This window comes from Oryx dammah, unplaced genomic scaffold (assembly GCF_014754425.2).
Source record: "Oryx dammah isolate SB20612 unplaced genomic scaffold, SCBI_Odam_1.1 HiC_scaffold_18, whole genome shotgun sequence".
Taxonomy (NCBI): domain Eukaryota; kingdom Metazoa; phylum Chordata; class Mammalia; order Artiodactyla; family Bovidae; genus Oryx; species Oryx dammah.
This window is the reverse complement of record NW_024070202.1, coordinates 44343942-44370404: the sequence shown is the minus strand read 5'-3', so window position 1 is coordinate 44370404 and position 26463 is coordinate 44343942. Positions and strand designations below refer to the sequence as shown.

General features: G+C 40.5%; 2 protein-coding genes across 8 annotated transcripts in view; one reads left to right on the top strand and one right to left on the bottom strand.

Moving 5' to 3' along the window:
• Positions 1-1817, top strand: part of CCDC146 (coiled-coil domain containing 146) — a 141234-nt gene extending 139417 nt beyond the window's left edge. For all 7 annotated transcript variants that reach the window (XM_040260758.1, XM_040260756.1, XM_040260762.1 and 4 more), the window contains one exon: positions 1094-1817. In XM_040260758.1, coding sequence (XP_040116692.1) covers positions 1094-1297 — 204 coding nt within the window. In that variant the 3' untranslated portion in view covers positions 1298-1817. The remainder of the gene's footprint in view (positions 1-1093) is intronic.
• The window catches only part of LOC120878145 (gamma-secretase activating protein), an 88842-nt gene continuing 63941 nt past the window's right edge, over positions 1563-26463 (bottom strand). Inside the window, exons 20-31 of the mRNA XM_040260764.1 lie at positions 23827-23955; positions 22651-22709; positions 21932-21963; positions 20139-20200; positions 16122-16217; positions 13261-13331; positions 12693-12787; positions 7282-7401; positions 6398-6459; positions 4766-4867; positions 4498-4597; positions 1563-4110 (exon numbers count right to left, since the gene is read on the bottom strand). Of these exons, the coding sequence (XP_040116698.1) occupies positions 4019-4110; positions 4498-4597; positions 4766-4867; positions 6398-6459; positions 7282-7401; positions 12693-12787; positions 13261-13331; positions 16122-16217; positions 20139-20200; positions 21932-21963; positions 22651-22709; positions 23827-23955 (1020 nt within the window). The 3' untranslated portion in view covers positions 1563-4018. The remainder of the gene's footprint in view (positions 4111-4497; positions 4598-4765; positions 4868-6397; positions 6460-7281; positions 7402-12692; positions 12788-13260; positions 13332-16121; positions 16218-20138; positions 20201-21931; positions 21964-22650; positions 22710-23826; positions 23956-26463) is intronic.

Sequence of the window (26463 nt, the reverse complement as noted above, 5' to 3'; positions counted from 1 at the left end):
AACATTTGGCAAGCACCAAGTCCCACGCCAGGGCCTCCCACTAGCACGGCAATGACCATGCTGGCATTGGTTTTATCTTCGATCTCTAGTCTCTGCCTTTGCAGCCCTGCTCTGACCACACCTTACTCTTCGATGTCCACCTGCTGTGGCCACCACAGCAGATTGTGAGGCCTCAAGCATATGTTCATCACAGGTTTCTGAAGACACTGCATTTGGTGCAGAAGCGATGACTCCAGTGCCACCCTTCTTCTCCCACCAATGACCTAACTCTATCACTGACCCCACCTAGGAGCTGTGTGTCCAGTTCTTTTTCCTACCCCCATGATTTTTCAATAATCTTAGAGTGGAATTAGGCATCTCTTTCAAAAGAGACCTACAACTTACTCTTGACTCTGGGGCAGACATCCCCAGAAGATCACTATTCACTCTCTAAGCCAAGAAAAAAGTGTACTCCAAATACATACTAAGAATTCTTGAAAATAAGGTCTGACTTATCATTCTCACACTCACTGCCTAGGATTGTATTTTTGAAGGCATTCAGATTTTTACCTATGGTGTCCCAGCTGTCATTTACCTGTCTCCATTTTTTTTCCCCCAAGTTCTTTTTAATGCTATAAGAGATTCCTGTTTTCCAGAAACACAGGCAGAATTTTGAGGCTCAAAGCAAGCTGCTAACCACTTTTCTCTAATTCTATTTTACTCCTTATCTCTTCCTTTGTACCATTTGCTCACCAGTGACCTACCAAAGGAAATAGATTATCCTGCCTTTGTCACAGACATGGAAATAACTAGTGCTTAATGTAAGATACTGAGTTTGGAATGTGGTGACTTTAGGCCCTATCAACCAGTTTATGGTAAACCCTAAACCCCAGGAACAGAGTGATGCTTGAGCAACATGGGTCATTCTAGTGAGAGGAAATGTGTGTGGGGGTGGGTGTGTTTGGTGACTCTACCCTCACACCCTTTTGTCCCTTAGAATGTTGGCCAGCATAGCCAATGGGTGCTCAGACCCAGCTGTGTCTGATGGGCCCTGGGGATGAAGTGACTTAACCACTGTTTTCAAAAACTGAAAAGGATAAATCATTCTTTGCAGGAGTTCTTGGAAGCTGAAACTCGCCAGCTGCCCAATGGTGTTTACACGACTGCAGAGCAGCGTCCAAATGCCTACATCCCAGAGGCAGAGGCCACTCTTCCTCTGCCAAAACCGTATGGCGCTCTGGCTCCTTTCAAACCCAGTGAACCTGGGGCCAACATAAGACACATAAGGAAACCTGTTATAAAGCCGATTGAAATCTGAACATGTGAACCAACCCAGGCTTCTGAAGGAGATACTTCAACCGGGCTTCTTCACATCCACAGCTGGAAAATGTCAGCAAACAGCCCTAAATTACAAACAAACACAGTATCCACAATTACCCAACAGACAACAACATATACTTCCTTCCTTTCACAGTCTTCAGTTTTTCTTTTTCACTCCATCTCTTGATTACATTTCAGAGATATATAGTAGTCTGAGTGCTATACAAATGCGATAAAAATAAACACCTTTTCAACAAAGTACAGAAATTGGCAGTGGTCTTTATTACAGAAAGAAAAGGAGATCCTGCTCAATATACTCACTTTAAAGAGAAAGAAAAAAATGGTTTAAAAGAAAAATATCCCAAGTATCACAGGGGCATAACTCACTTTGATAAGTAAATAGCTATATTGGAAGTTGATGTTGGTAAATCTAAACTGAAAAGCAGTAAGGGACCTTGACTTTTTTAAAGTGACATTATAAATGATTCTGTTAACAAAGAATCCTTTTGTGCAAAACATTCATGCCCTATTTTTCCTTTCTTAAAACTAGATTTTCCACAATATTATAGGCAAATATGCTAGTGATTGCTTTCTTTTGATGCCAGATCTTTCAAAATTTCAATGAAAATATTTATAACTCTGCATGTGAAAGAGTTGAAAATGAGGCCAGTTTCACTTATTTCATTACTCTATATTGTATTGCACCCAAATATACTTTCATGATTCTGTTTACTTTCTCATATAAAAATACACAAGTAGATTTGAAGCCTGTGGTTCTTCCACTCATTAATATGCTCAAACTACTGTCATTTCATATTGATATCAGTTACGAATTTAATTTCTCTACTCTGAGAGTGAAAATATCACATCTGTTTGTTTTTCTAAACCAAACAAAATCTGTGCCAAGCCCCCACCTGACAGACTGGATATACAGATAGACTGACTCTTCTCCTCAATCTAGGAGTCCTGAACCTACCTGACTGCTTTGTGAAATCATTAAAAAGCAGTTCCTTGGGAGTGCTTGCTCCCCAGGTGCAAGTGATGCTGTATAAGCTGTGGTTAACGCCAGAAAATACTGCATACTTACACACAGCTGCCGTGCTGTAGGATCAGTAATTAGGGATTCAAAAAACAAACACATAAGAGGTTTAACAATATCGAAAGGAAAAATAATTGTTAAAAATCAGAAAGGTTTAAATGCTTAAATATTACAACAATGCTACAGGTCTGGAGAGTGAGATACCACTGTGCATTGGAGTGGCCAGGGATCGATCACTCAGATGCAACTTTTTATCTGGCCCTTAAGCATAAATAAGATTTTAATAAGTGGAGGGGAATTCCAGGTGGGGGAAATAACCTGAGGAAGACTTGAAGAAGACAAAAGTCGTGCTCCAGGCCCAGTGAGCCAGTGTGGTACGAAGGGAACACTAGTACTAGGGAAGTGTATGAGGCCAGGATATCGGAGACTTGAATGTCAAGGAGTTTGGAATTTATCCTGTAATAAATGCCAAGTGCTTGAAGGATTATGAGGAAAGTGGTGATAGGATCAAACTAGTGTTTATTTCAAATATGCGTCAGATGAATTAGACCAGAAAGCAACAGAAACAACCCTGGTGAGAAAAGGAAAGCGTAGGGAATGAAAAATAGTGACCTTATCAGGAGGAAAAATCAGCACCGCCTTGCTGATATGGCTCCAAGATTTTGACCTCAGTGACCATGAAAGATTTAACCAAAATGGGAATTGTGTAGGAAAGGATAATTTTTAGAATACAATGATGATTTTTAAAAAGCTGAATTATTACACCAGCTAGTGATGTTTGTAATCATTAAAATGTTACAAGTTCACTGATGGAAACAGTGTAAAGAAACAAAAGTAAAGGGTCATGGGCTTTTTACAGGAAGCAACTATATTATGGTTGGAATGTCACTGTAGAAGAGAAAGGGGAAAAAAAGAAAAGTGGGAGAACTCATTAGGCTTCATGGGGTTCGGGGAACATGTTCATGGACTCATGATTATTGACAGGAATGAAAAGGTAAAGTTCAAAGAACAAAGGAGTCAGTCAGGCTAAAACTTTCAGTGTTTTTTTTTAAATGATGAGGTATTGCTAAATTAAACTTTTATAAATATAAAAAAAACCACTTTACAATATTAAATACAGTTTCATCTGAACCTTCACAAAGACAAATCCTACTATATGTATGTTCAAATTGTATTCTACAAATTATTCTGTACTGGAATTAATAGATCTCACTTTGTTTAAATTTAGTATTTTAAAATAGTATCCTCTTTCCAATAGAGTTTTTCTGCAACTTTTAATTTTTCTGCTTGTCATATACTCAATGACACGTCTAATTTTTGTTTTTCTAAGCACTGTTCCTACACTTTTGAAGCATATTTTATTTCAGAGTATAACAGAAGCTAACTTTTGGCAATGAGAGTACTAGGAAGATCAGTCACTTGGAAGAATTTACACCATTGCATACCTCCTTGGACAGGTTGCCATTTCTCTACACTTGACTGTTCATCTGCTGTTCAAAATGGGATAAAGCACAGTGGTTTAGTTCTAGCTGAACAAAGTATTAAACTGACCTTCAGATGGCTCAACAAGGTACTCTAACTTTGGTTACCAATTTAAAATATTGCTAAAGAATTCTCAATGAGAATGGAGCTAATAAGCAAGATTACAATATTGGAAGCAGATATAACTGTATTTTCTCTTTATAATCCTAAAAGCATTGTGGTGTGTTTCAGAGCTGCTTCCTCTACAAATTTTGCATCCACATTGTCATGTCCTTCAAAAGCATACAGAGCTGAAAGGAAAAACAGAAAAGAGTTACTATGAGTCATAGAACATTTATAATATGGTCCCTACAACTCACTGAAATCATAGTTATTTTATATCCTAGTAAAATGTATTATTCTGAGAATGTGTTATTAAAATTTATTAATCTTCAGCACCAAGAAAGGCCATTCACACCCACCAAATGGGTTATAACTTAATTTTTTTTTAAACCTGAAAGGTGGTTATGGTAATTTAGGTAGCAAACTGTATATTGCTAATTAAAACCAAATGCAATAAGATCCTACTTACCAGTAAGGGACATTTTGGCAAGAAAAGGGTACATGGAAGTAAATAGAGACTGATGGATGTATCAAGGAAAAACAGGCAAATTCTGAGAAATAGAGGAGTGACTTACCTGGATGGGAGGACTCGATGTCTGTCAGGATGTGAACGAAGTAGTTCAGAGGCAGAAACTCTACACTGAATGATGACTTGTCCATGACAGAACTCCAGGGCTAAAAGGGAAGCAGCTGTGAAGTCAGTTGATTCTACGAAAAAGCACGAACTCAAAGAACTATAAATTGCTGTCCATACTTCAGCACCAAGAAAGGGCATTCATTCATAAAATGGACAAAGAGGCTCCAAAAAAACATATAGCAGGGCTCCGCTCCACACGGACTCACCTGTTTGTTGTAGTTCTCAAGCAGTCGCTTTACATGGTTCCGTGAAATTATATTAGAACTAACAGGATGATCCCAAAGTCGACAGATCTTCTGACCTGTAAGCTATTTTTGCAAATCAAAAATATATGTAGAGGAGGATTTTTAGGGCAGTGAAAATACTCTGTATATACTACAATGAGAGACATCTCCTTATCCATTTGTCCAAACTCACAGAATGACCCACACCAAGCACGAACCCTGATGTGATCTATGGACTTCGATGATTATGATGTGTCAGCGTGGGTTCATCCATTGCAGAAGACGGACCATTATGCTGGGGGTTGTTGATAATGGGGGAGGTCATGCGTGTGCGGGGACAGGGGGTATGTAGGAATCTCTGTACCTTCCACACTAAAAAAATTTAAGTCAGTAATTAAAAATACGGAAAAATAGAGAGAGGAGCCTATAGCTCACAGCAATAAGTAAATTTATCTTATATATATTCATAATTTTACAAGCTGTATTCCAGCTACTTACTCTAAAAGATGTCATCTTTATAGTTAATGACCTTGGAGAAAGGCCATTTCCTATGAGGTATGCTTCTGAATTTTGAATAAATACTCCCTTAAATGCAACTCTGTGGAAAGCAATTTGTGCACTGATGTTGCCAAACTCTTTTTTTGTGAAATGGAGTTCATCTGTTACTCTTCAAAACTGAGCATGTGCATGCCAACCCTAAGTGATATTTTAATATGAAGCTAAAGGTTGTAGGCATGTACTCTGAAAATGTCTTGCTCAAAAATTTCAATTCCCTAAGAGTATAAGGGGAATAAAAAACAAAACATGTTCAGAAACCAAACTAAATGTTCAGAGATATTCCCCAGAGAGATCTAGCCATGGAAAATATGCTTTGTTTTCTATTCTTGCCTTTGCTTCGGTAAGCCTGGGAAGGTGAGAAGATGTTACAAAGCAAGATGGCTAGGTCCCAAAAGGCATCAGACACCCCTTGGTGGGAGGATCATGCTAAAGATATGAGTGTTCAAGGCATGTAAACAGCACAGAGCTGGCCAAGGCTCTCAGGGCCAGGAAGTCCACAGAGTTAGAGGCTCTGAAGGCCTTGCAGTGGGATTTCTTAATTTCACAGCATTTCTGACTCAGAGAGCTAATATCCTCCACAAAAACAAGCAGTGCCTCTTTAACCCTTTCGCTCATGTTTCTCATCTTTCCTTCAACCCAGGAATGTTTTCCTGCCATGGCAGAAACAGTGGGAGGAAATATAGTTCCAGAACCTTCTGACCTCACCTGTATTTAAATTTATCAGTTTAAATGCCAAAAGCATGTGTTTCCCCTCTGCCTCCCCTCAGACTCACAGATGTAAATATTACTGTGGTTTCCTAAGAGGAGAAAATGGTTAAACATTCTAGGTGGTCTGTGCCAAGAAGCACACACACACAGCCAGAGGGGCAAGTACTCGGTAGGCCCAGTGGGGGCAGCAGACAGAGGGGTGGGGACGGATGGGATTTCTTGGAAAAGGCTGAAGCGTGAAAAATTCAATTGACTTCAACCCAAAAGCAAGCAAATGCTCTTCTTGAGAGAAAAAATTGAAGAAGGTACATGCCAAGGCTTAGAAAATAAAGTATACTTCAGGTTTACCGGAGGAAGCCGCATAACGATGCTGAATTTTAGTTTTTCATTTTTCTCTGTATTGTCCAGATCTACGAGAAAGTTAGAAATTGGCAAACAAAATAAAACAAAACAAAAAGAAAACAAAACAGAAGTCTCCATTTTAATACCTGAGCAAGCTAATACTTCAGTGCTTCATCCTGATAACACACGTCCCAACCTTGTTTTCCAAGACAAGTCTAACAATGCTATGAAAATATTAGTTTGTGTCTCTATGAATAAAAAAGGGAGTTCTTAATGAAGCCGCTGCTACAAATCACGGAACAGGGTTCTGAAACAGGCTGCCAGTCACAAAAGCAATTTTGCTAACTTAAAACAGAAGGCACCTTGAGGAATGACAAATACTTCAATATATATTAACAAAACTCATCTATAAAATACCACAGTTGAATAATTTAATAGTTATTATATTACAGACCTTTTTTCAAGTTCAAATTCCCATAGGTACTGTATCTCCCATTTTTCCTTGCATTCCAAGTCTTACTTTGAGAGGACAGTTAATCAGCTGAAAGCAAGCCATTTCATGAGATTTTTCTTGAGAAACAAGCCTTCAGTCTCCTATCCTCAAGTACTCTCATGTACAGAAAAGGAGTCTAATAGTTGTGTGTGGATTGAGAAGCCCTTGAAGGGCTAAGGCACACTGGCCCAAGGATGGTTACGGGAAATGAACTGTACTCAGCAGGCCCAGCTGCGGAATCATGGAGCCTGTCTTCAGCTGTAGACTGAAGGCAGAGCATTAAACTGTGTGGGCCCTTCTGAGTGTGGCAGGGCCTGGAGTGACCACACAGTCGCACACCCACAAAGGCAGCTGGGGGGGTGCTGGGGCTGGGATGAGGCAAACTCAGAGGCCTTACCTTTCATGAGCCTTGTGACAGCTGCTTCTGTGAGAAGTAACACTCCATGATCAATGTAATGCAACAGGTTATGCAAAGGCAGACAGCGGACGCCAAGGATCATGTGCAGAGTGTGAAAACCTGGGAAGAGAGATCCAGGATGATAAACACGGTCAGTCAGCAGCTCCAGCCTCCCAGAGGAAATGAATCTGGTGAAGGCAGTAAAGCACTCAGCTCCCCGCTTGGTGCCTAGAGTCAAATAAATGCTTCTTAAAGACCCTTGAAGATAAGGTCCAAGGTTCCTTCTTTGTATTATCACAACTAAGTATGGTATATAGTAAGTTCCCAATAAACATGTATTCCCTCCACTGTGTACATCTTCCTAGGCCAAAGTGAAGAAGAGGGCATAAAAATGGACTTTTTTTTTTATACAGTTCTTTTATATAGTTTTTTTTTATACTTTTAATAGGTCTATAATTCTATGGTAAAATTGCAAAATAGAAAAATTAACAGAAGAGCTTCAAACTCCACATGCCCAGGCTAATGGCCAGGGACCATTTTATTGAAGGGGAAAATATTTGGACCATAAGGGAATGTTTTTTATGACTAATCTCTGGGTATACCCTGGAGAAAGGCTTTTGGGGTCTCCTTGAACTAAATCATAGAAAAGAAAAACTAAAATGATATGGTTAGATAGCAAATCTATAGGCATTCAGTAAAAAGGCACTCTCAAATCTACGTCTCATGGGCAGGGCTACCCTAGTTCTCACAAAGCTAGAGCTCTAAGTCTACTATTAACACTAACCCAGACACACAACATCAATGGGAGAAGAAGATATCAGACTGGAAGAGAACCAGAAAAGCCCTCTTGGATGTCAGGTAAGAGGTGCTTTGAAGGGTTGATGCCATTCCTGACAGTGGAAATGTCGTGAGAGAACGTACACACTGGAGACGCAGCAAAAACCATGTGGGTCTGAGTAAACAGAGGCCAGAATTGTGCTGTGCTGCTTACTAGATCTGGTCTCCGTCTCTTCATCCCTCAAATAGAATCACCAGCACCTTTCCTGCAGGGCTGCTGTGAGAACTCGAGCTAGGTCTCTGAAGAGCCTGGCACATGGAACAACAACGGTGACTAATACCAGACACATACTGAGGTCTTTCATCTACGTACAGGCTCACCTGATTCTCATGTAACACCATGGGGTGGGTACTGCTCAATCCTTATTTTATAAATTGGGAAACCAAGATTCACAGGAGCTAAGAAAACTTCCCAGGATCATACAAATAGGAAGTGGCAGAGCTGACATTTGAACCCAGGCTGTAGCATTTTAGTCTAGGCTTTTAACCATGTTATCTTGCCTCAATAACTGGTATTAATGGAATACTATGAACAGAGGCTCAAAAGTGAGAAAGCATGTGGCACATTCAGGAAAGAGTAAGCGATCCAGTTGGGTTAGAACAGGTGTGCAAGAGGAATGGTGGGAAGTAAGGCTGGAAAGGTTAATTTATTCAACAAACAGGCAAAGGGGCCGGGTGTGCAGTGACTGCTGCTCCCATCCACTTTCCAGTCTAAAGGGAAGACTGACAATCAAATAATCACAAAATAAACATACATTTTTTTAATGACCAGTTCTACGAAGGAAAAGTAAAGGGTGCTCTGAATGTAGGTGTCAGGGATTGAATGCTGAATGACAGCAAGGAATCTATCATTTAGTAAACTCTGGGGAGGCACTGGAAGCTTTTGAGCAGGATGGTTGGAGGGTCTGAATTTTACTTTCAGAATATTAACATAGCAACAGGCAAAGAATGGGCTTCCCTGATGGCTCAGCAGGTAACTGAATCTGCCTGCGGTGCAGGAGACACAGAAGATGGGGGTTCTATCCCTGGGTCAGGAAGATCCCCTGGAGAAGGAAATGTCAACCTACTCCAGTATTCTTGCTTGGGAAATTCCATGGACAGAGATGCCTGATGGACTACTGTCCACGGGGTCACAAAGAGTTGGACACTCTCTGCAGGCAAAGAATGGACAGGAGTGACAGTTTGCTACCGGAGGAATGAAGGCCTGCTGAGAGGCCAGCGCATGAACCTGTGCAAGAGGGATTGCAGACAGGATAGTGACAGGGAGGGAAGGGCCTGGAGGGGCAACGGGATATGAACTGGCTTGGAAACCGATTCGATGTGGATGGGGAATAACGAAGATTCACTGCCAAGCCTGAAAGGCACACATGACGAAGACATGATGGCCAGACAGCTGGGACTTGGATTCAGAGAGGCCGTAGAGCTTCCTTCTCCAAGCACGCGAATCTCGAGCAGAGGGAGACTGGAGTCCCCTGTCACTGGCAACACTGAGGTTAGATAAAGTTCAGACTCTGCCCTCAAGCAAATGTTAATGGGCTGACAATGGGATGAATCTTCCAAATGCCCTGATTCAAAAAAAAAAAAAAAGATTCTATTAGCTAATTAGCAACACAAGATTTTTCAAATGGATTTGGACAGTCTTCCCAAGATTAAAAAAATTATCAGATTATTTCTGAAAAAGAGTTTATAATAGGCTACTGATCTTATAGTTCTCTAGATTCAAAATTCCTCTCTAGCCCCATATCCATGTCCTAAAAATCTCTCACACCCTTTCATCCTCTTTCCCAAGGGCACAGTCCCAAATTCAACAGTCCGTTCTTGGCTTCCTCTCAGCATGTCAGCTTTAAGCAACAGAGCAAACTGGGCAGAAGTAGGCATCAGCTCCAAAAGAGAGAGTTCTTCCACCAGCCAACTCTAGTACTCATCCTCTAGGACTCTGGGCCTTCTCCAGGCAGTAAGGGGAACACAGGGCCCTTTTAAATTGTAAATACTCCAGCTCTAAACTATGACTTCCTTTCTGTGGTCCCCATTCACTTTTTTATCTTTAATTCCAGTTACAAATTCCTCTACTTGGAACTCAAACAGTTCTCATTAGTCCAGGGGGCCTGGAAAGCAAGCTCACTTACATATGAACACACAAAAATAATATGCATTTACACACACACACAATCCAGTGCCACTTCATATTAGAGAAGCATTTCAGAAAAAGAGAGAAAGAGAAATGCTCTTCCTTACTTGATCCATGGACACCAGCCATTTAAGTCTTACTCATAATAATTTTCAGTCACTACGGGTAACGTTTTTCTGTTTTCTGTCTTTATCCATCTCTGTGAAGAAATGCAACGTTCCGTAGAAAGCAGATTTTTATGATCTCCCAGATAGAATATTATCCCCAGTGAGTCAGTTTTATTTATTTATAAAAGGAGCTTAGATATCCATGGTGAACATTCCTCTACCAGGTCTATTGTGTTAAAGGCAAGCATTTAAGAATTTAAGCCAGAAAACCATACATAACTTTCGTGAAATCCTTTCATTCTTTCTAGAGGGTACTTCACAATTCATACTCCATTTAAAACCTGCCATTCTTCTCATGAACCGTCACTTTTAGATCCCTACAAAGTCACAAGAAACTCCTTTTGTGCCTCCACTACAAGCAGATCTTGTAAGATAAGGTGTATGGATAGAGAAAATATAATGGATTCCGGACTGTATCAGATACTTCACAAATGCCAAGAAGCTGAGATGTGCTGTGGGGATTTTCTGCACCCATAAACAGCCAATGTTTCAATATCAACTAATTCAACTGGAATATAAAATTCAAAAGGCAGCACAGAATAGTAGTTGGAAGCATAGATTTTAGAGCCAAACTTTCTGGATTTGAGCACTGCTCTATTGCTTAATAGCTATGTGACTTTAAGGAAGTTACTTCCTTTCTGTGCCTCAATTTCACCATCTATAAAATGGGAATAATATTAAATGGAACTGTATGAAAGTGACATCTTTGTTGGTCAAAAGCTGATTGTATAGAAATAATTTAATGTGGTTCAATTTAAGCTCTTATCACTTAGCATCATTATGAAAATTAAATATGCTAATTTGTGTAAAGTACTTAAAACAGTACCTGGCACAAAAATGGATACCATATACAGTCAGTGGAAAATGAATGAGCAAAGGAGCAAATTAATGAGGAATGGATGGGTAGATGTATAGAAAAGAAGAAATTAAATAAAATTGGCTAATATATATTACATAATGATAGCTACCATAAGCTTAAAATTCATCAGAACTTAAACATATTCAGTATAAGTTAAGCAGTTTAGAGTAAACAGGAGCTTATTTGTTTCTTAAAATGAATATTGATTTATATGCATATTTTCCCTAGTAGACTTGTGTTAATTTTTGGAACTGCTCTACCTACCAGCCCAGTACTTGGCTCAACAAATGTTTGTTGATTGAATTAAAAAACGACCAATTAAATGAATGATAGCAAGCACACATGCCAAGGGTGTTTTGAGATCTGATTTGGTCCTGTTTCAAAATCCCAAGGGAAGTTTTCAGTTTCCAAGGAACATATAAGAATCAACTCAATTTTTGAAACACAGCCAGGTCCACTTCCTTCTGAATGTCAACTTTCTTGATCAGATAAAGTTTTCCACAGGTTCAAAATATCCTGCTGCTGCTGCTGCTAAGTCGCTTCAGTCGTGTCCGACTCTGTATGACCCCATAGATGGCAGCCCACCAGGCTCCGCCATCCCTGGGATTCTCCAGGCAAGAACACTGGAGTGGGTTGCCATTTCCTTCTCCAATGAATGAAAGTGAAAAGTGAAAGTGAAGTCGCTCAGTTGTATCCGACTCTTAGCAACCCCATGGACTGCAGCCCACCAGGCTCCTCTGTCCATGGGATTTTCCAGGCAAAAGTACTGGAGTGGGGTGCCATTGCCTTCTCCGATAGGGCCTTCCAGGTAATAGTTACCAACACTCAAGAAGAGGGAGCAGGAGGCCGTAAATCCTCCCCCAGGAAAGAAGAGATGGATTACATCATTGCAGTCTGCACCCTCCTTAAAGACTTCTCCCGTTTCCCCTGCCCAGTACTTCATCTTTCTAGAAAGGAACAGTAGCTGACTCCAAGCTCCCCGCTTCTACTGAGAAAGCACGTGCCAGCAAGTTTCCATAGAAGTTAGACTTGGCTATTCTCTTGGCCTTCAATCTGCTCTTTAAAGTATGCAAGGAAGATATTTCCCTGGTGGTCCAGTGGCGGGGACTCTGTGTGCTCCCAATACAGGGGGCCTGAGTTCTATCCCTGGTCAGGGAGCTAGATCCCAAATGCTGCAACTAAAGATCGCGTGCGTTACAACTAAGACTTGGTGCAGCCAAATAAATAAATAAATATTAAAAAAAAAAAAATCAGAGGAGATGTGATCAGCAGAGACCAACCTCAGACCCATCTCTTACAGTGACATGAGACCAAAAATTTCTCAGACTCAGGAGATCTCATTCTTAAACTCATAATGTACCAAAGTCCAAAAGAAAGAACAAATTTATTACAATAACAACAACAAAAAGCCAAGACTTACCAGGAGGCAGGGGTAAAAACAAAGTGTTAGTAGCTTCCAAAATCCTGGTCATGATGTGAAAGACCGCAAATTCAGCAGCACTCGCCTGTCTATTGCTGCAGGTCAAAGAATAAAGCAGCAATTCAGCCAAGCAGCTCATTTCCAAAACCCCATTTGCACATAAGCAGTGGCTCTGAGTGCCACGTCCAGATGAAATTCATGCTATCCATGAAAGGCAGTACCCTATGGAAAGCTTCACAGATATGATGATGACCATTGTTGTAATGCCTAGAATCTAACGAGACAGTAGGCACATAAATGACAAATTGTGTTAACTCAAATTCCCCTTTTTGGTAGTACTGAGCTTATGTGCCCCTCCCTCCTCACCAAGCATATACCAAAGAAAGGACGGGTAAAGCAGCAGGGGCATAACTTTAAATGTTGAGTTCAGAACTAGGACGGATGGTGTAAGAACTTGTGAAAGTTACTTTCGTCTACTAAGTTTAATCAAGGCTTCACTAATACTGGCAGCAGAGTTGTTTAGCATTTTGCACACCAGAATAAAACACAGCAAGAAATACTTGCGTACAAGTGAAGAGTCCAGGGATGAAGATTATGTTTCCTCCAACTGGCTTCCAGTATTTGGCAAATGAGATCCAGCTAGAGGGGAAAGAGAGTCTGTTAACCTCTGTTCACACCCTTCCCCCTCCGGAGCCCCTACAGCTCTGCTTCCATAGCTCTAACAGGCACATTCAGGGCAGCTGGCATTCAGGCTGTGCCTGGACATAGACCCAGCCTTTCAGAGGTCAGTTCTGAAGCACTGGAGTTCAAAATGGAAAGGCTGAAAATGTGCAGCCACATCTAACAGAGCGTCCACTGTCATCGTGGGTAGTGCCCCAGGGGCGCTTCCCCACGGCTAACCGGCCCCACCGCTCACAACACAGGCCCTCAGTCACAGGCCTTTGTCCTCCAGTGAAGGTCAAGTGCAACAGGGTTTTGCCTTAGGCCTGTTATGCGGCAAGGGTGACACGGTAGACAGCTGACAGAGGAAAGGCGATTTTGAACAGAATGGAGGTCCCGAGCATGGATTGTGAAGGAAAACTAGTTTCAAGTCAAGTTCCGTATTTTACTAGCTTGTCAGCAATAGGACAGTGTTCCAGGAATTGTTATCAGGACCACAAATCCATGCACTGCACATGTAGGCAAAGGACAGGGAGCAAAATTAGGAAGAGTTCCCATATATGAGCACAGACAGACACTATTTATTCTCAATGATATAGATTCTCAGTTTCTCCCTGGCTGAAATCATGTAAGATAACACACAAGCAATATAATCAGGTTCTGAAGCAACTTCCCAGGATTTATTTTTAAAGGCTGTCCAGTCACCCTCCTAGGAGGGGACTGGGAGATGCAGATGTTTGCTTCTGGGCAGGGCAAGCAGCTTTGGCATCAGTCAGTGACTGCTGGGTTCGAAAGGCAAGGGGCACCAAGTCTCAGTTTTCTGAGACTACATTGCTACCATTTCTGGTCCTATTGGTTCTAGGAGCTGTTAGCACAAACTAGTGTCACGTGGATTTTTTTTTTTTTTTTAATATGATTAACTAAAGGAAAGACTGATGCTTGAAGAAAAACCCTAACACTCTGGAAGAGGACGTTTAAAGTCAAAAGAAAGAAAGATGATAGATGATATGATAAATAACTGTGCATTATGAAAGGACATGGAGAAGGCAATGGCACCCCACTCCAGTGCTCTTGCCTGGAAAACCCCATGGATGGAGGAACCTGGTTGGCTGCAGTCCATGGGGTCGCGAAGAGTCGGACATGACCGAGTTACTTCACTTTGACTTTTCACTTTCATGCATTGGAGAAATGGCAACCCACTCCAGTGTTCTTGCCTGGAGAATCCCAGGGATGGAGGAGCCTGATGGGCTGCCGTCTATGGGGTCGCACAGAGTCGGACACGACTGAAGCAACTTAGCAGCAGCAGCAGCCGCAGCATGAAAGGACAAAGAAAGGGGCTTCCCTGGTGGCTCAGTGGTAAAGAATCTGCTGCCAGTGCAGAAGACACAGGTTGGATCGCTGGTCCAGGAGGATCCCACATGCTGCACAGCGACTAAACCCGTGCGCCACAACTATTGAGCCTGTGCTCTAGAGCTTGGGAATAGCAACTGTTGAACCTATGCACTGTAACTACTGAAGCCCATGCACCCCTGAGCCTGCGTTTTGCAACAAGAAGCTACCGCAATGAGAAGCTTATACACTGCAACAAAGGGTAGCCCCCACGTGCCGCAATTAGAGAAAAGCTTGCACAGCAATGAAGACCCAACACAACCAAAAATAAATAAACAAAAAAAAATTTTTTAAAAAGGACAGTCGGTATCAACATAAGAAAGATCAGTAACACATTTGTAAAGTGAGCTCCTTTTCTACCACAAAGAATTATTATTTAAGAAAGTTCCAGTGCCCTGCTTGTACACATTAGTATATGGAAATACCAACCTTTCCTAATATAGTAAAAACTATAAAAGTCAAACTTTGCTGTAGAAATTCAAATATATCATTTAAAAACAGATACCAATGACTGCAATAAAAGGGGAAAACTATAAAAATTGAACATGAAATTAAGTCAGGGCCATATCCAATAAACTGAATCTTCTGGAGTTCAATGCAAAAATATTTGTTCACATTTACACATTAGTCCTATCCAAACTAGAGAAATGGAGTATTGGAGGTTTTTTTTTTCTCTCGTTCTTTATATTTAAATACTTAAAAAAATTTTATCTATCATATTATTTCTAGATTCTAAATAAGGTCAGGCCTCAGTTCCATACGCATTTTGAAAGATACCAAGACAGGCTCAAATTTCAATCCAGCCTCATCACTTCTGTTTACAAAGGACCAGTGTTATTAAGTTCAATCACACAATTTCAATGAGTGGCTACCCGGTGAATGAGCTGCCAATCTCACCTGCAGATTCTAACGTGGTAGTATTTATATAACTGAGCTGGAATCTTGCCTAGTTAGGCTGTTGGAGCTAATTAAGAATTGAAGTTCAAGTTCTCTCACGTTTGCATAAACCTCCATGTACAGAAATTACTACCTACAGTTTAATAGGGAGCTGGAAAATGCCAAGATGGCATGAACATTTGGCACCCATGCTGAATTCATCACTGTTCCATGCATATGTAAACACATGTATGCACTGTTCCATAAGCATATATAACCACTACTGGAAGGGAAAAATAAACCACTTCCAAGGCCAGTTCTCCTTGTGTTTTGGTTCTTTTTCCCCTTTCTTCAATCTACAGCATCATATATACAGGTTTGAGGACAGGAGAGATCCAAAATCTTAATATGAAAAACATACTGAACCACATACTGGAAACCAGGGGACCAAGGAGATGGGTTGGGGGAGGGGAGCATGGGAAGAGAAGATAAAGCAAAACCAACCAGTTTTGAAACGTAGTCCAGAACCATCTGTTCAATTTTTTTCTTTTCTACACCCTGTAGATGTCTCAAAAGATGGTCTCTTAGTTCAGACACCATCTGAAAACAGAATGTAGATAAGTCACAACCTACCCACTCACATCTGCAACTGGTTTGAATTCATTTATTAACATTCCCTATCAATATGAAAAATACTGGACCTGAAGATCCCACTAGCAGAAATGTATAACCCATGATGTTCCTTTGATGGGCATAAATCCGGCGGCACTACCATTTTCCTCAAGAGGAATGACTTATGATACACCCAAAGCCCAGTGAGCAGCTGAGAGTCAGGCTGCCAGTCCTGTTAAAAATTCTCCAGAGTAGCCAGTGGAGGTTAGCCACTGGAAATCACGAGGCTCAGCAGTCAAAAGCTTTGGGATCTACCAAAGGATTGAAGTCTACTGCTCCTGGCTCTGGAGAACTAACAGGAGCAACTCTAAACACGGAAAGTCTATGCTAATGGGAAGGAAAAGGGTTGGGATGTTTGGAAGGACAGAGGCTGGAATAAAAAGGAAATGCCCCAGGTACCTCCCTCTGTGCAATGGCTAAAACAATTCCACGCAGTTCCCTAACATGCAAAGGTATGGAAACATTTATTCTAGTGTCTCCAAATGGGCTTGTTTCCATAGCTGCACTGTTAGGACCATCCCTTGGGCTCCCCAATTAGTGTAGCATTCCCAGTTTTTAGCTTTTCTCTCCCCTTCTTCCTTTTCTTGTCTCTTTTGCCCAAGTCTTTGTGGCTCAGTGGGTAAAGCATCTGCCTACAATGCAGGAGACCTGGGTTCAATCCCTGGGTCGGGAAGATCCCCTGGAGAAGGAAATGGCAACCCACTCCAGTACTCTTGCCTGGAAAATCCCAGTCCATGGGATCCCAAAGAGTTGGACACGACTGAGCAACTTTCCCTTTTGTCTAAATGCCTTGCTCAGCAACAGACCCTCTTGGCTAGAGAAATCTTTGTACCAATAAACACCATGGGAATTGTACAACTGACAACACACACACCTATGTATGTATCTTCTATTAATATCTAAGCAGATTTACAACAGACACCCTGGGCAAAACTAAGCCCATGGCATCCTGGGCCAAGACAGAGTAGTATATTATTTCAGTCTCCTGCATGTATTAAATGATTAAGGTTTTTAAAAAAAAACATTATTTTTTTCTGGATAAAATATGACGCATATTCTTGTCATTTTAATTTTTCTGTAATAATCATATAGATGAAAATTTACATTGCTCATAATCCTACAATTTACATTAACATTTTGGTTTTTTGCTTTCCTTTTTTCCAGTGTGTATAGTCATTCTAATATTTTACAATCTGCTTTTTTATTTAATAGTTTGTCATTAACTATTATCACACTAGTTGTAATAGTTGTACAGTAACCAATTTTATGAAAAAATACTATAATTGAACTATTTATTCCCTTCTTATACATATAGAATATTTATTACTATTAATAATACCACCAAAAAATCTGTATACAAGGGTTGTTTGTCATATCCTTGATTATTTTGTCAGGCTAAATTCCTAGAAATGGAATTTCTTGGGTCCTGTACTTAGACTTACAGAGACACTGCTGAAATGCCTTCGACTGAGGTTATATTAATGCTAATTTCAAATTCCATTGCATGGACTGTCAAATCCCTCATACTCTGACCCTTCCTAATATAATTTTTAATTTTTGTCAATTTGATAGGCAAAAACAAAAAAATATATACTTATTCTGTTTGTCATTTGGTTATAGCAATGTTAAGTACTGTTTTTCTTTCTCTGCCCCAACTCGAGATGTTTTCAGCCTAAATTAACTTTTGAAAATTCATTGGTAACAGTTTTTGTCTATTTCCCTTCTGGTACGTTGTTCTCTTACTGATTTATAAACTTTATTTATATGCCAAATGTTATCCTTTTATCACATTATGTGGCAAATATTTTTTTCTAAATATTGTTGCTTGCCTTTTTGTTGTTCTGTTTCAAGATTTCAACCAATCTTCTCCAATATGTTTACATTCAATACTATACTTAAAAAGCTTTCTCAGTATTAATTGTCTACTTATTTTATTCAAATATTTCACAGTGTAATTTTTTATATTTATATATTAATTTTATTTAAATAATATATATATTATACTAATTTTTATATTAAATTCATTAATCTGATATTTCTATGGTATAAAGTGGTATTTGGGGTGGGAAAAATCTAATTTAATTGACTTTTCAAGATAGTCAACCACTGATTGATCAACTGACTAAAAATTATTTCTTTTCACATTAATTTTTAAATATTTCATTTACCATTCACCAAATATTCAAAATTAAATCAGAATTTCCTATCTTTGTGTTAGTGCCATATTTTTCCAATTATTGCAGATCAAAAGCACATTTAGATATCTCGTAATGTCGGTCCCATTCTTCCTTATTTTGTTACATGAGTCACTTAGTCAGTTGTCAGAGAAATTTAATTGGCTTTTTGTTTGTAATTTCATTAAAGCTAGATGCTAAGGATTTGGAAATTATATACTGTTTTTCATTATCTTTTCTAACTGATTAATTCTAATAAAATGAAAATAAATATAGCATTGTCAGCTTACTAACTTACATTATTATTTTTATTCTTTGTTTTTTAAATTTTATTATTTTCCATTTTCCCAGTTGATTATTTTGTTGTTTCATTAGACAATTATACTATCTTCTTTTACTCTTGTTTCTTCTTTCATTGGCTAGAATTTTTAGAATAATGTAAAATTTTAGTGAAAACAGCAAGTATACTTAGCTTCTTTTTGATTTTAATAGGAATGCCTCCAAAGTGAGATTAAGAAGGATGTTGGCTACTAGTATTAGACTAAATTTTGTTTAAAAGTCCAAGAGTTGAATTATACTTTCATCAACTTTTAGCACCCATAGAATCATTTTTGCCTCTTGGACTCAGTGATATGATGAACTACATTAATATATTTTCTAATATTAAGCCTTCCTGGAAATAAGCCCACATGGCCAAGTTGTATTTTCAAACAGAGTATTGGAAAGTATTTTAATTAAGCCTGTGGTATCTATATTCACAAGTAAAAGTGGTCATTGTCAGATTCTGGTTTAAAGATCATGCTTTTTAAAGTGAGTAAAAAGCTTCCCATCTTTCTTCAAAAATACTTTACATAATATGAGAATAATCTGGTCTTTAAAAGTTTGAAAGAACTAACTCATTAGATAACTTGGGGCCTTTTTCAGAGATAATCTTTGATATTTTTTCCAAATTATTTTATGATTATTATACTTTCAGGTTTTCTATTTCTCCTTGGCTCAAGTTTATAACTTCTATTTGCCAAAGAAACGTTGTTTAACTAGAATTTTTCAGTGTATGGTTATGTATTTACACATATTTTTCTCATATTTTTAAACTAGCCTTATCGAAGGTAATAGATTATCCCATTCCTAAGCCTGCACAGCATTACAAATATTTTATTAAATTTTTTAAAAACTAGTTTTTCAGTTAAAGATGTTTTTCAGATTTAGATGTTTAGTTTTTTGGTTTTTTTAGATTTCGTATTTACTTGCCAATTCTGCTCTTCAATTAATTTATTTTGATTAACATCTTTGGTCTTCCTAGCAGTAAGACCTCTTGAGAAAGAATACTTTATTCTTTTGTATTTTAAACCCAAATACAAAGGCCACAGAGATGCTGGTCTTTCCTGTTTTAAATACTCTCAGTGCTATACATTTCTTTACGATGCTTTATAATTATACATTTACTGGGGTGACTGATTAATTTGTGTTTCTCTCACAAGACTACAAATACCAAGAGGGCAGAAATTATATATGCGTTCCTTACTAGTGAACACACAGGGCCTACAGTGGGTGGATGGCAACAACCATGTGTTGACAGAATGGATGAAAAACAAGATCAGAATGAGAAATACAATCTAGCCCTCTCCCCTTTCCTTGGAGCTCACTGTTTGCCAGCACCAAACGTCCCACTTACCAGCCCGATAAGCAGCTGCTGGTGGTTGTCTTCCTCCTGGAAGAGGGGTGTTAATCTTGGCTCTGAAATTAAACAGAGTGATAGTCAAGCAGGGTGGTTTTTAGGAAATGACCAGAAGGAAGAGGCCTCAGTCTGGGCTTCCCTTCTCTGAGTCACTGGGAAAATATAACACTTTCCTGACAGGATGCAAACTTTTCTTTCAGGGTGACCTTGTCCTGCACGCTGCAACTTATCACTCAGGTGGCATGCAGGGAGCACTGTGACCCAGAGAGAGGCACAGACGGAGAGAGAGAGAACACAGGGAACACATTCCCAACACCAGTGCCCTCTGGCTTCAATTTCTCTTCAATGTGGAGGCTTGTCCCTGAGATCCTCTGCTTCACAGGAGGCTAAACAACTCAGGTCCTCTCTCAAACCTAAGGAGTGGCAAACCCAGGAACAGGGACTGAGTGGAAGGATCACGTGACTCCCTTCTTTCTGACTCCAACTTGTTTATAGAATTACTGAGGTGAGGGGACCAGTCACCACAGTCAATTACTGTGGCAAATAATAACTGGCACAAGTTATTGGACTGAAAATTTAGTTAGACTGAGATGGAAAAGCAGCATGTAAGGTTAAACCAAATGGCACTTCCTCCACCGTGATTTGCACTGTACCAGCAAGGCTGAAGGGGCAGGCGAACGCTCTCTAGGAAAATCTCCTAGAGCACCTTCATGCCCCCTCTTCCTCTGCCAGAACCTGAGTCACAGTGCTGGTCAAGAGGTAGAACTGCCCTGGTTAGGGAGCTGAGGACTCCTTTCAGGAGGGCACAGATGCTTCTTGACTCCTTGGGATAAATCCTAACTGGATCCTACACAACCTTCATGATGAAAAATTCAAAACTAGAGCCCAGCAGTTTTCATGGTTGTTCCGCATTTCATAAAGAATGTTCTCTTCTGACAGTGACTTTCTTCCTAGGAAACTAGCACAAACAAAGAATGTGAGAGGAAGCAGCAAGTTCCCTAAAGTGCATCAAGAGAGAATGACTAGTAATAGATGCAAACAGCCCTGAAGTACAGGGGCAGAAGGAGCTCTAACCAGACTTGGGAGCAGAGGACACAGAAACCTCAGCCAGACCAGTCACACTTCCCATACTACAAAGCCCCGAGTGATGCAAGACGGGGAGCCTGCAAGCATGTGCACAGCCCTGGCTGACTGCTCCTGCCTGGGGTTGGTGGCAGAGCCCTGGCTTCAGGCCGGGACGACCCAGGGCTGCTCAGTGACTTCACTGCTCACGTGGACTGTGTGCACAGCTGCAGGATGTGCAGCAAAGCACTGTATAAAATAATTTCCATTAGGGTCACCCAGCATATAACTAAACATCCAAGCCCATAAAACAACATAAAAATAACAGCTTAAAAAAAAAAAAAGGGCGAGGCTGACCTTTAAGAGGTGTGAAAGAGTCCCACAGATAGATAGCTGGGGAGAGAATAGCTCTAGGCCAAGGGAAGTACACCCTGCGAGTACAGCCAGCGAGCATGTTAATTAGATCAGTTCTACAGGGAAATAGGAGGAAAACCTACAGTCAGGGAGTCCTACAGCAAAAGCACATTCAGCAGCTGTTCCCAAAGGACCTGGTGCCAAGAGACATGGAAGAAACTGGGAGTCGCTCTGACAGGAAGACAGTAAAGGGTATGGCCTTCACTGAGCTAGTGGAAGTGATTTCCCTGCCAACCCACAGCGGGAGGAGGAATGGTGTTACAAACAAACAACGGACTGAAATCCAGAAGGCTTTATTACAGGTCTTTTCTTACCCAAATTCTTTGCTTCTAGGTTAGAAATGACCCTACAAGAAAAATTAGCCAATGTTATTCACACAGGAAACATTAATTAAAAAAATAAAAAATAAAAACCCACAATACCATACAAAGATATTATCGTTTAAAAACCCATAAAACCACTGCAGAAACTGTTCTCAGGCTGCTGAAAACCTCAAAAACTTTAATCAACTTGGCAAAAGCCACATTAAGCAATTATAAAATCTCAAAACTCTTTAGTGCAAACAATGACGGTAATTTAGAACAATTGCAGCTCTCAGTTATTGGAAATAATGGGAACAGAAAATAGAACAGGGGTTGGAATGGGGCCTATGCTTGTAGCACTCTGAGATGACTCATCTACTCAGAAAACATGCTTTCAAAATAAGAGCAGGTTCACCAGCCGACTAACTCTTATTTAAAATCAACCCACTACTTGTACCCCTCTAAAGCGCTCTATTAATAAGCGCTTTCATTACTACTTATTCCTTCTGAGTCATCCATCCCCAGGATGCAAATCTAAAAGGTTTAACATATAAACTTTTCCCACAAGAAACTCTAGCTCCAATCTCCAAAGCAGGGCTCGGTGGCTGCTGACAGCATCATCTCATTGAGAATACAACAAAAGTAATAAGCTACTTCCCTGAAAGGCAGCCAGCAAAGTAATTACAAAAGAGAGCCATCTTATAGCTATAATAATCCTTCATTTTACTTACTTTACTGCATTATCAAGAATATTTTTCACATACACCGTAGACCTTCTTTTTCCTGTTTTCTAGGAGTGAAAATACATCAGAGGTATGGAAGGTGAAGGTTTTGTGGGTGACATTTTTCACACTAAGGTCATAATACAATATAGTTAAGAGTTCAGAAAAAAGGAGACTTTCTTTCAAGGTAATCACAACACCTAGATTCTTAAAAAATTGGCTTAAAAAACTTTTATTCTGAACCTATTCCAAGTTTTCAGGGACCTGCAAGTCCAACTATATTTTATATATCAATACAGTATCACTACAACTATATCCAACAATGCTGCAGAGAAGAGCTCACACACTCTTCACCCAGTCTCTCCCAGTGTTCGTGTCTTATATAAACAACAATAGTACAATACCCAAATCATACAGTTCTGTCATTTTATCACATGTATAGATTCACATATGACAATGTACAACCATAATCCAGATACAGAACTGCTCCATCACCCCCAAGATCTCCCTTGTGTTACCCCTTTATAGGAGTCATATTCACTCTTTTGCTTTCAACCATTCCTAACCCGTCTGTCTGTGCTCAATTGATCAGTCGTATCTGACTCTTTGTCACTCTATGGATTGTAGCCAGCCAGGCTCCTCTGTCTATGAGATTTCCCAGGCAAGAATACTGGAGTGGGTTGCCATTTCTTCCTCCAGGGGATCTTTCCCATCAAGGGATCAAACCCATGTCTCCTGCACCAGCAGGTGGATTCTTTACCACTAAGCCATCAGGGAAGCCCTCCCTAACTCCTGCTGCTGCTGCTGCTGCTAAGTTGCTTCAGTCGTGTCCGACTCTGTGCGACCCCTAACTCCTAGCAACCACAACTTTGGGAACCTATAGATTTTTTTAAATTACTTTTTAACTATGTAAGTAATGCAAGAACCCATCTGAGACTCGAATGTGAATCCCACTTCTACTATGAATGTGTTGTGTGTGTCCTTAACCTCTTTGCACTTTAATTTCCTCTTGAAGAGAAAGAGATCACAGAAAACCTTGGTCTGCCTACTGGGGATCAGCAGCACTAATGAACAGTGCCTGGCAACAGTGGCCAGTGCTGGACCTAAGCCAGCTTTATGACCTAAGGGCCTCACCTAACCTAATCTGCTGGGCTTCTTGCTCTCCTTTCAGGAACCCACACATACCTCTTCTGAGATCAGGTTGTGCCACTCTCTCCTGACCACGCTGTTGTTATAGTGTAAGTGTGGCTTGGAGTACTTCACATATTCCAGGTTGGAGTTCAGTTTTTCCCAGTAGCCCTTAAAGCTATGCACCTGTAAGAGACAAAAACATCAGTGGGCTCGAGAAGTAGGTCCTGTGGCCTGAACTACATAGCACGGCCCGTGCAGGCCTTCCTACAAAGCTCTCATGAGGCAGTATTTCTGACCATATACTTCCCACAAGGGATGGCAGTCTTGTCCCGACAGGAATTCTAAAACAGACTCAAAGAGGCTTGCCTCCCTCCCTTTCTTTTCAAGCCCCTTTTACACACAGAGAGAGCTGCTCACTTCCCTAAGCCAGTGTGACTCCCCCTGGGTGAAGGCTAAGCAGGGAAGCCTGCTTGGAACACATCAAGCCATTTCCTCCCCAGAGACCCATTCTGACTCAGGTTATATCAACAATGTCCTGTTCAGTGACAGATGGTCACAAGATCTGGATCACATGGAAGTATAGGTTTACTTTCCAGTTAAGTTTATTTACTTCCAAAGGGTCTTTTTCAAAACTCAAGAATCAGAATGGTGAAGTGAACTCCTTTCACACTCAGTTGTCAATTACTTCAAAATGGAATTAGCTGGCAACCATCTCCCTCTAGGTTTTTGACATATTGATATCACTGTACTAGCCCGAAGCAAAAAATATTCATTATGTTCATTTTAAAATAAAATGCTATAGTAATATATTTATAATGTTAAAGGATATCTTGACAAAAAATTGTTTTTGCAAATTAATGAAGACAGATTCATGATACCTATTACCTTGCCAAAATATATGCATTTATAAAAGATTTGACTGGGATCAAGGGTGCAATGCATGGCCAGGAAACAAAGTGACCTTAATGCCTACAGCGGGAACAGACTTGGCTGTATTACAAGGGGAAAAAAAAAAAGAGAACTTCGAAAAAATGCCCCACCAAGAAAAATGCCCTTTGTTAAATAATAGCACATCACCCAAATTCTTATTGAAACACAGTCACAAGTGGCTTAAAATGGATACCGGTATCAGGAAAGAGCGTTACATAACAAAACGAACTTGCTATTTTTGAAGCTTGAAAGGCCTGTCCAGCCAACACCCATTTTCACAGAGACAGGAAGAGCTATGTCCAAGAAATTGTTATTTCCAGAGGAAATCGGAAACCTGGAGTCAGGTCCCACTCTACACTTGACCTACCTCTCTTATCTTTTCTTTCCTTGTCCATACGTTGATAGTGGATACATCTTTGCCCACCATTTTGTCTCCCTTATATTGAAAGCAAACTCTGTAGACAACTGACAGAATTAGGACCCTGACAGGAAGTCGCTGCAGCTTTTCTTGCTGCAGCTATTCTACATCTGAGTTTAGGCTGCTGCTGCTGCTACTGCTGCTAAGTCACTTCAGTCGTGTCCGACTCTGTGTGACCCCACAGACGGCAGCCCACCAGGCTCCCCTGTCCCTGCGATTCTCCAGGCAAGAACACTGGAGTGGGTTGCCATTTCCTTCTCCAATGCATGAAAGTAAAAAGTCAAAGTGAAGTTGCTCAGTCGTGTCCGACTCTTCGCGACCCCATGGACTGCAGCCCACCAGGCTCCTCCATCCATGGGGTTTTCCAGGCAAGAGCACTGGAGTGGAGTGCCATCGCCTTCTCCAACTAGTGCCCAAAGCCAGCAAATAAACTGGTGTTGTGGTGCCATCTAGTGGTCAGTTATGCATTTAGTTCTGCCTGCTTTGCATTGGCGACCCACTGCTCGGTCCACTCAACCTTGCCCACCGATGAGACAGGGGAGGAAGGAATGATGATGTCCTCTGTGCAAGTCTCTCTTCCCCTCAGGCCAAAGGCATCCTTCTGTCAGAAGACCCTATTTTCATGCTCACACTGCGGCTCCCAAACTACCTTCCTCTCACCCTCACCCCATTAAAAAAGTCCCTTTCCTCATAACCTTGTCTTAGTTGAGAATAAGCAGATAAAACAAGTCCAAGGACATGTTTGAGGCAGTCCTGAGTCTAATGATCGTATGTAAAACAGAGTATGTGTTCTTATGAGCACTTTTCTGGGGTGAAGGTCTACAGTTTATATCCATTTCAAAGGAATCCATAGCTTAAAATAGTTTAAAACTACTGAGGTAGAAGGAAACATTAAGTTTTAAAACAATAACTTACATTTAAATAAGGGTACCCAAAAGCCCCAGAAATATTTTAATATTTGTAGGTCTATTTAATATGGGTCGGAGAAGGCAATGGCACCCCACTCCAGTACTCTTGCCTGGAAAATCCCATGGACGGAGGAGCCTGGTAGGCTGCAGTCCATGGTGTTGGGAAGAGTCAGACACGACTGAGCGACTTCACTTTCACTTTTCACTTTCATGCATTGGAGAAGGAAATGGCAACCCACTCCAGTGTTCTTGCCTGGAGAATCCCAGGGACAGGGGAGCCTGGTGGGCTGCCGTCTATGGGGTTGCACAGAGTCAGACACGACTGAAGCGACTTAGCAGCAGCAGCAGCATTTAATATGGGTAGGTCACTGAAGGAGGTCACTGGGCTGGATGTTATGATATAGATATTGAGAGAGTGCAAACAGTTAATGGCAT